The sequence below is a fragment of the Bubalus bubalis genome, chromosome 2, assembly GCF_019923935.1.
Source record: "Bubalus bubalis isolate 160015118507 breed Murrah chromosome 2, NDDB_SH_1, whole genome shotgun sequence".
Lineage (NCBI taxonomy): Eukaryota > Metazoa > Chordata > Mammalia > Artiodactyla > Bovidae > Bubalus > Bubalus bubalis.
The window spans coordinates 100350881-100363801 of NC_059158.1; the positions used below are offsets into that span (position 1 = coordinate 100350881).

Sequence of the window (12921 nt, forward strand, 5' to 3'; positions counted from 1 at the left end):
TCTTCAATAAAATACCCCCAAATGCCCATGTAAATATGCATTTCTTTTTCTGATCTACATTTCCCTAGATGCTTGCTTTAAATCGTGTAACACCGTCACACCCATTTATAACTGCAGCAGATCTAATGGAGGCAAACCAGCTGTGTAGCATGGACTCAAAAGGAAATATTCTGCATGGTGAGAAACCTGCTTGATTAGTAGTTTTTAAAATAAGGTTGAGTTTTATATAATGGTATACTTTTTGAAATTACAATTAACATTAGTATAGTGTTTTTATATGCAAAATATTTTTATATCTATACATCCTTTAACTCACTTCTCCCATTTAAAGTGAAAGAAACTTGATGCACCACCTGCCTTGCTGCATTGGAAATACAATTCTCAGTGTACCAAGTGTTACTGAAGAGCATTGGCTTTTAGCCATTTGGTGTTGACTATCCCTTTTGAGAATCTAGTGAACTTTCTCCTCTCCAGGAAAAATAAATTAGATGTAATTTCCAGGGGTTAGAGATTATGAATAATGGAGGGCCTTATATGATTGAAAGTTACATAATAATTGCAGCTCTTGTTCATGTTTGCTGTAGGTCATATGATAAGTGCTTGATAGTATTGTCTCTAATCTTTGTAACAATCTCTGGAAGTTTAGAAAGATCCTTATTTTAAAAAAATTAAAACTAAGCTGAGGGAGGTTGAATAACTTGCTTAAGATTATTCAGATAGTAGTGACTGATAGACATTTGAACCGAGGAGTGCTTTGTTGGCCTCTCCCCACCCCTCAAAGCCATAACCTTTCACATTATCCTCCTATTTGGAGGATTTGTTTCAATCAGTATGTAAAACTATACCTCATAGTTTTTTCCCCTTTTACTATAGGTCTGTCAGTCTTGGAAATCTGTCTTATCATAGCAATGAAACATTTAAATGATATCTATGAAGAGGAGCCCTTTAATTTTCAAATGGTTTATAATGGTGAGATGACTCATTTGATAGTTTCTTTCTGACTATACTCCACTGCTTATTTGAAGGTACTAACAATGTCATTGCTTTCTGTCCAGAATTCCAGAAGTTTGTTCAAAGAAAGGCCCATTCTGTTTATAATTTTGAGAAACCTGTTGTCATGAAGGTAAGATTTTTTCTGCAGATAGGCTTATTTTTGTCTACTTTGATTGTACATATCATAGCTGAACTTTTATTAATTTTGAAACATTAGGTATTATCATAGGAATTTTATTCAAAACAGACACCCCCCCAAAAAAAAAATTGTAAAAATGAAATGTTTGAATAATTCTGAAGAATACTGTTGTTTTACAGTTTGTGGGGATATACTGCCCTCTACTGTCTCTTCCTAGCAATTGCGTCCTGAAAAGGAACTACTCGTTAAATTCTACCTAAGCATGCAGTCCATGGGGTCGCTGAGGGTCGGACACGACTGAGCGACTTCACTTTCACTTTTCACTTTCATGCATTGGAGAAGGAAATGGCAACCCACTCCAGTGTTCTTGCCTGGAGAATCCCAGGGACGCGGGAGCCTGGTGGGCTGCCGTCTATGGGGTCACACAGAGTTGGACACGACTGAAGTGACTTAGCAGCAACAGCAGCAGCAGCAGTAAGACACAGCTTATAGCTCAGTTAGTAAAGAATCCATCTGCAATGCAGGAGATCCTGGTTCGATACCTGGGTCGGGAAGATCCGCTGCAGAGGGGGTAAGCTACCCACTCCAGTATTCTTGGGCTTCCCTCGTTGGTAAAGAATCCGCCTGCAGTGCGGGAGACCTGGGTTCAGTCTGGGTTCAGAACATCCCCTGGAGAAGGAAACGGCTACCCACTCCAGTATTCTGGCTTGGAGAATTCCATGGACTGGATAGTCCATGAGGTTGCAAAGAGTCGGACACAATTGAGCGACTTTCACAAGACACAGATACAGCCCTATCTTTTTATACCCTTAAGGTTGGCTTTATAAAATCTCAGCAAGTAAAAGGAGATAGAATGAGTCATTAAGAAAAATAAAAAACAATCTCATTGGTTAGTGAGGGTATATAGAGACAATTTTGTTAGAGTTTGGGTAAGGCATGAATTTCAAAACTTGAGGAAATTTATTCTAGCATACCATTGTCCACCAGAAACATGAGCTACATAATGTAATTTTAGATATTCTAGTAGCAACAACGACAACAAAAAGAAGGTGAAAGGTGAGATTAACTTGGACAGTAAGCTTTATTTAATGTACCAAAATATTTAGATCTGTAGTCAATATAGAAAGGTATTAATGAAGTTTTTTATTTTCTTTTGTGTTAAGTCTTTGAAACTCTGTGTGTTTACACTTAAAGCACATTTTGATTCACTGATTAGTCATTGGAAATAATTGCTCTTTAGATTCTTTAAATTATTTGTTTAGACCCTTATTTAGCTGAAGAAGTAAATTTACATTCTGAAATTGTTTCAAACATACTTAAAATGTTCTGTTAGTTTTTAAATTAAACTTGATAAAAATAGAGTTCCACATTTCAGATCCTCAAGAGCCCATTGAGGTTACATATTGAATAGCACAGCTCTCGAGGACTTTATGGGAACAAACACCTTTTATGAATTTTTTAAGCAGTGCACCCATAAGTTTTTTAGTATGCTTTATAAGGATATTAAAGGATATTAGAAGTCAGAAGTTTATTTTTTAGGGCAACCAAAAAAACATGAGATCAGGGCATTGCCATTTTCTTCAAAACAATAGGAAAAATACTTAACGTACTGGAGGTTGGTTTTTTCCTCCCTTCCTAACAATAGTCATAGTTTATGGGGATGTATTAGTGGAAAGGGTTAGCTGAGCACTTAAATTTTTACTAGTAGCTTGAGACTGGTCATTTCTACATTTTGATTAAGAAAGTATTTTGCTACCTAGAAATATTTGAAGTCTCAATTTTATTCAGCCAATACCCAGATCCTCTAGTATTTTCTCATTTTCAGAAATTGTCTGAACTATTTTTCTTTTCATAAGAGTTTTTCTAGTTTATAAAGAATGTATTCCAGTAGTATTTTTCACAGTGAGGCTTAAGAATAGAAAGGTCAGTGTATCAGTATTTAATAGTTGATTGGTCCTAATTTAATGTTTTCTTTTTTTCTTCATATCCTAATAAAGTAACTAAAACAACAATCATGGTTAGAAAAGACATGGTACATGAAGGGCTAAGAGGAAGTGGACAGTAAGGAGCCCTATTAAGGTGGGGAAGATGGAAGAAAGGGACTTTCTGACAGGTGGTAGTGGTCTCTGTCAGACTTCTTCAGGAAGGAGCGGCCTGTCCTCTCCTCCATACCTCCACCACTCTGCTGAGTCATTTACATATAGGATCAGCTAAACAGGTGTGCTGCTAGAGGTCTTCCCTGCTGCCCTCTGTTTTTACAGCTATATTAAACTTTTATACAGGAAAGTCTAACAAAACAAACAAAACGTAAAGGCAAATTTGAGTAACCTGGGCCATTAGTTAAAATGTACTGGTCTTATCAGACTTTGGGTTTTCATAGAGAACCAGAAACTCTGTTAACTTAAGTACTAGGAAAAGATATGACAGAATAAGGTGAGGAACAAAATCAGATTGTACAGTTGAGTTGTTTGTCCCGTTTACATTCAGTGATGTAGGGACAGGCAGCTCTATACTGACACTGCCTCATGTGATTGAAGTTTTTATGAGGTTGATGAGAATTGTTTTTGAACTTTACTGACATCTATTACATTTTGTTTCCTAGTACTCTGTTCTAAAACTGACTAAAATCCTAACTGTTCTCTGGCTTAATGTTGTTTACTTCCCTTACTCAACCTAAACTATTTGTTTCATCTTTCAGGCGTTTGAACACTTACAACAATTAGAATTAATAAAGCCCATGGAAAGAACATCAGTAAATGCACAGAGGGAGTATCAGCTGATGAAACTACTTTTGGATAATACACAAATTATGAATGCCTTGCAGAAATACCCCAACTGTCCTACAGATGTTAGGCAGTGGGCGACATCCTCCCTAAGCTGGTTATGAGTATAACCATGGTTTCAGTTACGGAGTTTCAGGCAGACTTCTCTAAAGAACTAAAAGCTGTTGTCCTTTAACAAGATATGTTATTGCATTTTCTTTTATTTATAAAGATGTATTTTTGTATTTATGGGAGACTGTTAAACATGTATCATGGCTGTGCCTTGCCTTTGAATCATATGAGCAGTTACATGATTTTAAGTTTTAATTCCAGTGATATGTTGTAACTGTTCAAAAAAATAAATATGACTATCTTAGGGATTGAAACATATGCTTAATTTAACCCTTGTAAAGTATTTATGTGGTACATTTGAAGAGTTCATTTCAATCCAGCAGCCAGATATTTTTACAAACTGAAAAGTTTGTAAAGAAACAGTGGTAAGAGTTGAAATGTAATGAGTAATCTTTTGGTCCATTGGGAGGTGCTGCAGTTTTTCTGTATTCATGAAAATTTAAGATTCTCTCCCAGACCAAGGTCTTTCAGTTCAGGAGCCTGATCAGTTTGACTAGAAGATGGTTCACATATAAGAAAAACCCCAAAAGTTTGAACATTTTCTTCCAGGCTTCTTAAAATATGGTACTCATACCATCTACGGAAGAATCTTTTGTAGGATGTTTTTAAATGCGACTCTTGGGCATGTTCTAGGAACTAGCATTTGTTTAACAAGCACTTTAGCAAATTCCTGTAAAGCCACTCCCACGAATAATAGAAAATGTATGACAGTGTTAACTAAATGTTTGTATCAAAAAGTTGACCATATTGGTATGTGTTTAAAGTGAAATTTAATAAGCATTCATGAAGTATTAGTGACTTCATTTATTCAGGAATATTTGTCTATTTTTTTCATAGAAGGGTTACAAAAGACAAAGTCCCTATCCTTGTACAGTTTGCAATCCTTTTAAAACTGTCAAAGACCCTGACATTAGTTACTGTTGTTTACAGGTGAGAAAACTAACACAGTAGTGGCCCTGTACAGAGCATTGACAGACCCTGGAATTCCAACTCATTTCGTTGACATCAGAGCTGTTATGTGTTTCTTAGTGTGTCTTTTTTAGTATACTCTAAGAAACTATTTTCTTGGTTTTAAGAGTTACTGCGTTTAGAATGGAGTATGAGATTTCTATGCATAAAAATAGCTCTTCAGTACCTGCAACTATTCTTTGCATACATAGGCATTCTTAGTTTCCAGATCACTGTCATTTACTTTTCAGCAGTGTTTCATGAAAGCCAAGGCTTGCATCCTGGTTCTGTGCAATAGTTTACAGATTTTTAGGGGATATTTTGCCAAAATACTTACCATGGTCACATCAATATTAAGACGCAAGGGTTTTTTACACTTGAGCTAAAATTGTCCCTTAAAATTTTTTCTGAGCTGTTTTAGGTAAGTACCCTCTGCTTTAAAAGCACTGACCACAAAAGCACCTAAAGAACTGGCTTGAAGACTGCCAATTTTTATCTGCTTAGGATGCCACTCAAAGGTTTGAAAGCCCTCATCTACTTACCTGGCTATGTAAAAACTACAGAAATATCCATCACCATCAGTGAAATAGCTATAAAACAAACTATAAAAAGTAGGTTAGCAAAAGTCACACAAATGAAGTATAAGCCTACATTTCAAAAGCAGTTTTTCAGAGGAAGAATGTTGTGTTTTCCTTTCCATATTCCTTAATATAGAGAAGCTAAAATATACTTAAATGTTTTAAAACTAACTTCATCTTTTAAATTGTTTAAACTATCATCAATAAAATAAAAACCAAATCTCAAAAGCCCTAGTAAAAACCTTTCAAGAATAACATAAGCAAATGTGGCTTAAAGATATTTTCATTTACTAGAAAAGGAATGCAGCCTGTTAACCACACGATCAAAAGACTGAAAACCAGGTGAGCAGGCATGTTAGCAGCATCAGTGAGGTTACTGATCACTCCTGTGATCCCTCCACGTGTCCAACCAAAAACATTAGAAAAAAATTCCCAGTTTTGTGGACGTGCAAATGTGAATGACTCAGAAGTATGTGCTCTTGCCCCAAAACTTAAATCATAATTCTGTATATATTGATTACATACTATTAACTTTCTGAAGAATCAGTTTTGCAGAACATTAGAAACAGTTTCAGTCTTTCTGTAGATTCCTTGCAGATTCCACCATGGTTTGTATTTTCATTTGGTTTTAGAAGAAAATGCAGTTTCTTTCAAACCAGGGTAACCTAAGTGTTGCCCCTTCCTTCACCTTTACCGTAAAAAATTGAGGATCCATTGATGTGAACTTCGACATTAAATGTGGGTAGGTGGGGCTCTTTCACCCCCATTTGCTTGGAGTCAGGTGATAAACCAAAATTCTAGTGTTTAGAATTTGCAGCACTAAAAATGCAAATGAAAGCTTGCTTCCTTGGTGATCCCTCTTACTGATTACCTTAATTGGAAAATATCAGAATTCTTCCCTTCTATTGGTAAACTGTAGTTGGGAAGTGTAATTTATATCTTTGATGTCTATTACCTAAGTCACTTTTTAAGAAAAAGTCTGTATGAAAAGACAAGGTAACTAATGCCATTTAGTCTCTCTTAAAATTGGCAGGACCAACATCTGTACTTTCAAAGGAATACAATCTGCTTACACAGCAAAGGAGAGAAATGCCAAACCTCCCTTTCACCTGTCCCCATTCTTGCACATTCCAAGGTGTAAGGCTCACTAGCAATTGTAAAGCTGCTGTTCCCATCTTTAAGAATGTATAACTAAAGAAAAACTTCATATGCAAATCATACCATGTTTATTTTTTTTATTTAACTTGGGAATGGAATGGGGATAGCATACATTTTATTTGTACAATATTTAACAATCACTTACCCAAGGTGGGGTTTTATGGGACTTTTTTTTTTTCTTTTTTTGACTTTTTGTTAAATACTTGCAGAAAAAATAGCAAGTACAATTTGACAGTAGTACAACAACCTGTGCCCAAAACACTGACAAGAAATACAGAGTAAAGCTTAAAATAATTGTTTACCAATATTTTGAGAGGTAACAAATAGGATATGGGTTGAGACTGCATAAAAAATGTACTGCTGGTTGAATATCTGAGGTAAATGATGTTCAATCAAGATGCTACTTGTATCATTTTGCCCATAAATCAGTAAATAATTTTATGCACATTATACCAAATGTTCCTAAAAAGTAATATTTTAAAAAGGTAAAAAAGAGAAACTGGAAAATATCTGTGGCAAAGCATCTTTTTTAAAGTTAATCAGTTTTTTCCACTAAACGATCCAGGATTTTTTCCCCTCCTACCTGCATTTTACTTAAATGTAGCTGTTATACTACCTAGGAGTAAGGACGGGGGAAGAAGAGCTTCATGATTTATGATTCATCTTTAAGTTCTAAACTTTTTTCTTTCTGATTGTATTTTCAAAACATCACCATGAAGGACAGTGCAAGTTCATGGGACCAACAACTGTGAGGCACAGTCTCTGTTCTGGAATTCACAAGGTACCTGTAATAAACATTCAAACAAGAATCACACGTCACATGCTGAAAACTGCCTAGCATCTAAAATACATACAAGAGCGGTGCAGGGCATAGACTTCGAATACAGCCAAACAGTCCATCAGTTTGGACTAGTCCATCAGTCCTATGGCAGTTGATCATAAAGCATTCCTTACACGGAGATCTGGGCAAGGTCAAGAGTGTAAGTTAGAGCAGCAGTTCTGATGTGTGTCATAAAGGCAAAAGACAAGACGAATCATAAGGAGCACCATACACATGAGGAAAAAATGATTGGGGTCTGTTTACCCCCAAACAAATCATTTTTCTTTCTTTGATCTTTCTTTTTTTCAGTATCCCTAAGCTCAAACTTTTTATTAATTTGCCCACTCTACACTGACTGTAAACCAAACGTGAAAATGCCCTGCAAAAGAAAGTTTTAACAAGACTAGGTACAGGACAGGTAGTCACTGGAACATTCTTATTTTACTGCTTATAAAAATTATTTTTCTACCAATGTAGTTCTCAAAAGGATACAGGTTTTATTGTAAAATTGGTTAGCTAGAGTTAAGTACAATACCCAGGATTTCTAAAAACATTTTCTAACATGAAGAGAAAACTTTATTTTGTGAATAACTGGTCTTATAAATGTAACTCTTTTAAGTGTTCACATAAGCCAAACATTCATCATAATACTCCTTGTTTTCCTTTGACTTTTTTTTTAAACTTTTAAAAACAGGATTAAATATTCAGAACAGGTAGAAGTCAGTCTTCAAGAGATGAACAATTTTCATGTATGAACATTCTCATTATTTTCCCTTCTTGATTAGTTTCCAGGTAGAAGCAAAACCAAGAAATTGAGAAGCCAAGTACTTTTTGAAATAAAGGTAAACTCAACACTGAAATGGGAATTCTTAGAAATACAACAAAGCCTCGGGTACATGATGTGACCAAGAGCACAATTCTCTGTGTGGTGCGTGGCACACAGACGACAGTGCTGTTACCCTCCTTTCCCTCCTGCTTAGAGTCTGTTGACCTGTGTATTATTTATAAATAATATAATTTATTCCCAGAGATTAAGTGCATGTTTTATGTAAAATGTAGTGTACTGTGTGGTTAAATAGCCATTTGAAGATAACACATTCACAGTGAGCTCCTGATAGTGACACACAAAAAATTCTTTTATAAAATTAACATGGATTTTTAAATGACCTGACAAAAGTACATAGCATAATACTGACTATTTGTTGGTCAGTAATCTAATTAATGTTTTGCTTTGGCCTGTAAATTTGAGGAGGAATCCAATTATATTCTAATGTAATATTGTTTTGAAAAGCACTTTGGCACCTACTTATCAGTTCCATTTTCTCATCAAGGATAAGGCATGAACTATCCTAAATTAATATCAGTTAGTTGTAAAAGCAATTTGTGGAAGGAGGCTAAGCTATGTTACCTATATCAACATTGGTTACCTCTAAATGTCATTGCATATTTTAAGTTTTAACTTGTTATCCCTGATTTGTTTTAAAGCAGTAACATCTGAAATCTGTGCTTAAAAGTTTAAATCTCTATCCTAGGATAATTCTTGACATATCACAGACATCAAATATTACTCTGACAAGATGGCACCAAGCAGAAATATAGTAATAAAGTTACAAGTCTCAAAGCAGAGAGTGAGGAATTCTGGGTAATGACACTTCCTGAGGTGATTCTAAAACAGTGATCAAGAATGTCCCACACACTGTTTGGTGGAAAGAAATACACTACAATTTTACATATATAAATAGGAAAAAAAAAATCTATTTTTAAAGAATAAAAATGAAGAGCTTTCCAGTGTTACAGCTCACTTAAAAAATTTTAAATCATGCTTTAAATTTTCAAATAGTCCCCAAGCACAGCACACCTAAAAAAGTATGTAGCTAAGTATGCAATATTTTGGGAACTTGATATAAGATGAAGTTTTTTTTAAACATGGGAGAAAGGGGGGAAATACACCATTTTTTCATTTCAAAAAACAGCACTTTTTTTTCCTTAAATCACAAGCTAGCACAAGAAAAGCTAAAACACTGCTTTACAAATGGCCACTTACTGTTGGCACTAAGCATAGCTTACCTTTTTTCTTAAATAACACAGTGAATTTGTAATACCTTGTTACAAAACATGGGTCAATTTATTATTGAAATTTTGTTAGTGTTTTCAATTTTATAATTTAGCAACCGTGGAACTGAGGTATACCTTGTTGAGGGAGGTTAAAGTAATGCTTGGAAGCCTCTTTCCTGTACCCCACTTGGATGACGGTTTATGTACACAGAAGAGCAGCACACTGAACATTCACAAGCTGTGTCATATTGGCATTACAATAGTCATTTATAGAAACAACAGCAAACGCAATAGAAACAAGTTACCCTTTTAAAATCTGAAATGAAAAGTTTTTGATTTAAAAAAAAAAATAGCAGTAGTTCATTTAAGGAATTAGTGTCTTCAGACAGACATTAAGAAATCTGATGTCAGTTTTCAAACACATGATTAGCCAGGTCCAAAAAGATCCTTGATTTGGAGAGGGCCACATTCTTCATGTACATTTTTTCAAAAGTTTCTTTATAGAGTTTACAACTTTTCTCTTAGTCGCGTGTCCTTCATGTATGTCTCTGCTACAGGCAATGCCGTAAGTCTCCCAGAGCCACCGTCTGAAATGAGGGTCTTCTTTCTGAGACGTCTAGGACACATCCTACTCATTTCACACAGAAAATAAACTGCAAGCAGTTTCATTAGCAGCTCCAGTTGAGAGTCCTGTTTCTCAGTGTGTACACATGGTGCAACCATCATAGACTAGATTCTTTGGGAGGAAAGTCAACATTTGTCACCATCGTGACCACTGTTACAATGTCCTCTGTGGTAATGATATTTGTTAGTCTTTGCATCTGAGTAATTCTTTCACCTACACATCCAGCTGATAACCTGGCTTCTGCATCGTGATCCCAACATTCTTCTATCGTTTCACAGAGCATTGCCATTCCCTAAAAAGGAAAAACACATTTAAATATCATAGCAATTTTTGTTTTCTATTGGGAACTAGAGTAAAACTCTCATAAAGAAATTGCTATTCTTGTCGGTTAAAGTCTCAAAATTAGCCAAGTTTGATATTTGTCAACATTCACTTTCGAATATCTCACATGGAGAGAAGCACTGAGAGAAAACAGTATTTTTTTTTTTAAGCACTGGAGATGACCACAGCAGGTGATTTGTTTAATTCCAAATATCTCTGATCATTATTCACAAAGCAGGTAATTTAAGCTAACCTTTGAACTGAATTCAAAACTAAGGCTTTGAGAAGTTTACCAATTTTTATTCTTTTCTTAGTTTCTCAGCATTTCTACCTTGCAGATAAGTAGGAAAAGGGTTAGGAAGCCACACTTAAGGATTCTCTACTTGGCTTATCCATGTTTCTAGTTATATCTAGAACAAAATAACCAGGGCAATATTGTTCCAGCCTTCACATTCCTAGTCTCTTATGAACTTGAAAATCATCCAATCAAAATGCAGTAACTGTCAGAGAATAATACTGAGTACTTCACTTTTTAAAACGACATCATATGCGAAGGTGGTGATCAGCAAGGTTACGCAACTCTCCACAGGCTCACAGTCAGCCACTTGTTTCCCTTGGAAACCTCCCAATTAGGAGACACTGTGACACAGGAGCACAAAGCCAAGTGTCCCCCACGGCTCTGACTTTACCGTCTCCCTCACGCGTGTACAGAGGTGGCCTTAACTGCACTGTTTCTAGGACTCTAGTATAGAATACCTTGTACCAAGATCTCCGCCTCAGGAAATCCAGAAAGAAAAGGTGCAAAAATATAAATCATTCCTCTGATGAGCATTTTTTTAATTGGAAATTAAAGTGAAAAGCTAACTATAACTTACAGCATGTTTCTGCCAATAATCTCTTAAAACAGGCCTCTTTTTTTTATGCACAACAACTTCCTGCATGTCTTCAAGAGAGGGATGCTGGCCAATTTCTTCCTCAAATGGCAGCATGTATTCATCTACAGGTCCTGAAATGTAAAAAAGGGGGAAAAGTCATTTTAATTCAAATCATCTTGCCTTCCTAACTGGAACAAGTTTTCTAAAGCATACTTTTACCACCTTTTCCTAACTCAGGCTATAATGACAGGACTGGAAAAGGTCAGTTTTCATTCCAATCCCAAAGAAAGGCAATGCCAAAGAATGTACTGCACAATTGCACTCATCTCACATGCTAGTAAAGTAATGCTCAAAATTCTCCAAACCAGGCTTCAGCAATACGTGAACCGCGAACTTCCAGATATTCAAGTTGGTTTTAGAAAAGGCAGAGGAGCCAGAGATCAAATTGCCAACATCCGCTGGATCATCAAAAAAGCAAGAGAGTTCCAGAAAAACATCTATTTCTGCTTTATTGACTATGCCAAAGCCTTTGACTGTGTGGATCACAATAAACTGTGGAAAATTCTGAAAGAGAGGGGAATACCAGACCACCTGACCTGCCTCTTGAGAAATTTGTATGCAGGTCAGGAAGCAACAGAACTGGACATGGAACAAACAGACTGGTTCCAAATAGGAAAAGGAGGACGTCAAGGCTGTATATTGTCACCCTGCTTATTTAACTTATATGCAGAGTACATCATGGGAAACGCTGGGCTGGAAGAAGCACAAGCTGGAATCAAGACTGCATGGAGAAATCTCAATAACCTCAGATATGCCGATGACACCACCCTTATGGCAGAAAGTGAAGAACTAAAAAGCCTCTTGATGAAAGTGAAAGAGGAGAGTGAAAAGTTGGCTTAAAGCTCAACATTCAGAAAATGAAGATCATGGCATCTGGTCCCATCACTTCATGGGAAACAGATGCGGAAACAATGCTGACTTTATTTTCGGGGGCTTCAAAATCACTGAAGATGGTGATTGCAGCCATGAAATTAAAAGACGCTTACTCCTTGGAAGGAAAGTTATGACCAACCTAGATATTCAAAAGCAGAGACGTTACTTTGCCAACAAAAGTTTGTCTAGTCAAGGCTATGGTTTTTCCAGTGGTCATGTATGGATGTGAGAGTTGGGACTGTGAAGAAAGCTGAGCGCAGAATTGATGCTTTTGAACTGTGGTGTTGGAGAAGACTCTTGCGAGTCCCATGGACTGCAAGGAGATCCAACCAGTATATCCTAAAGGAGACCAGTCCTGGATGTTCATTGGAAGGACTGATGCTGAGGCTGAAATTCCAATACTTTGGCCACCTCATGCAAAGAGCTGACTCACTGGAAAAGACCCTGATGCTGAGAGGGATTGGGGGCAGGAGGAGAAGGGGACGATAGAGGATGAGATGGCTGGATGCATCACCAACTCGATGCACATGAGTTTGGGTGAACTCCAGGAGTTGGTGATGGACAGAGAGGCCTGGCGTGCTG

At 36.4% G+C, this 12921-nt stretch overlaps 2 protein-coding genes across 3 annotated transcripts in view; one reads left to right on the plus strand and one right to left on the minus strand.

Moving 5' to 3' along the window:
* Positions 1-4806, plus strand: part of ORC4 (origin recognition complex subunit 4) — an 88564-nt gene extending 83758 nt beyond the window's left edge. For both annotated transcript variants that reach the window (XM_025261710.3, XM_025261720.3), the window contains 4 exons: positions 69-177; positions 874-969; positions 1056-1123; positions 3831-4806. In XM_025261710.3, the coding sequence (XP_025117495.1) occupies positions 69-177; positions 874-969; positions 1056-1123; positions 3831-4019 (462 nt within the window). In that variant the 3' untranslated portion in view covers positions 4020-4806. The remainder of the gene's footprint in view (positions 1-68; positions 178-873; positions 970-1055; positions 1124-3830) is intronic.
* A 1966-nt stretch (positions 4807-6772) lies between these two features.
* Positions 6773-12921, minus strand: part of ACVR2A (activin A receptor type 2A) — a 96746-nt gene continuing 90597 nt past the window's right edge. The window contains exons 10-11 of the mRNA XM_006078645.4: positions 11407-11537; positions 6773-10502 (exon numbers count right to left, since the gene is read on the minus strand). Of these exons, the coding sequence (XP_006078707.1) occupies positions 10308-10502; positions 11407-11537 (326 nt within the window). The 3' untranslated portion in view covers positions 6773-10307. The remainder of the gene's footprint in view (positions 10503-11406; positions 11538-12921) is intronic.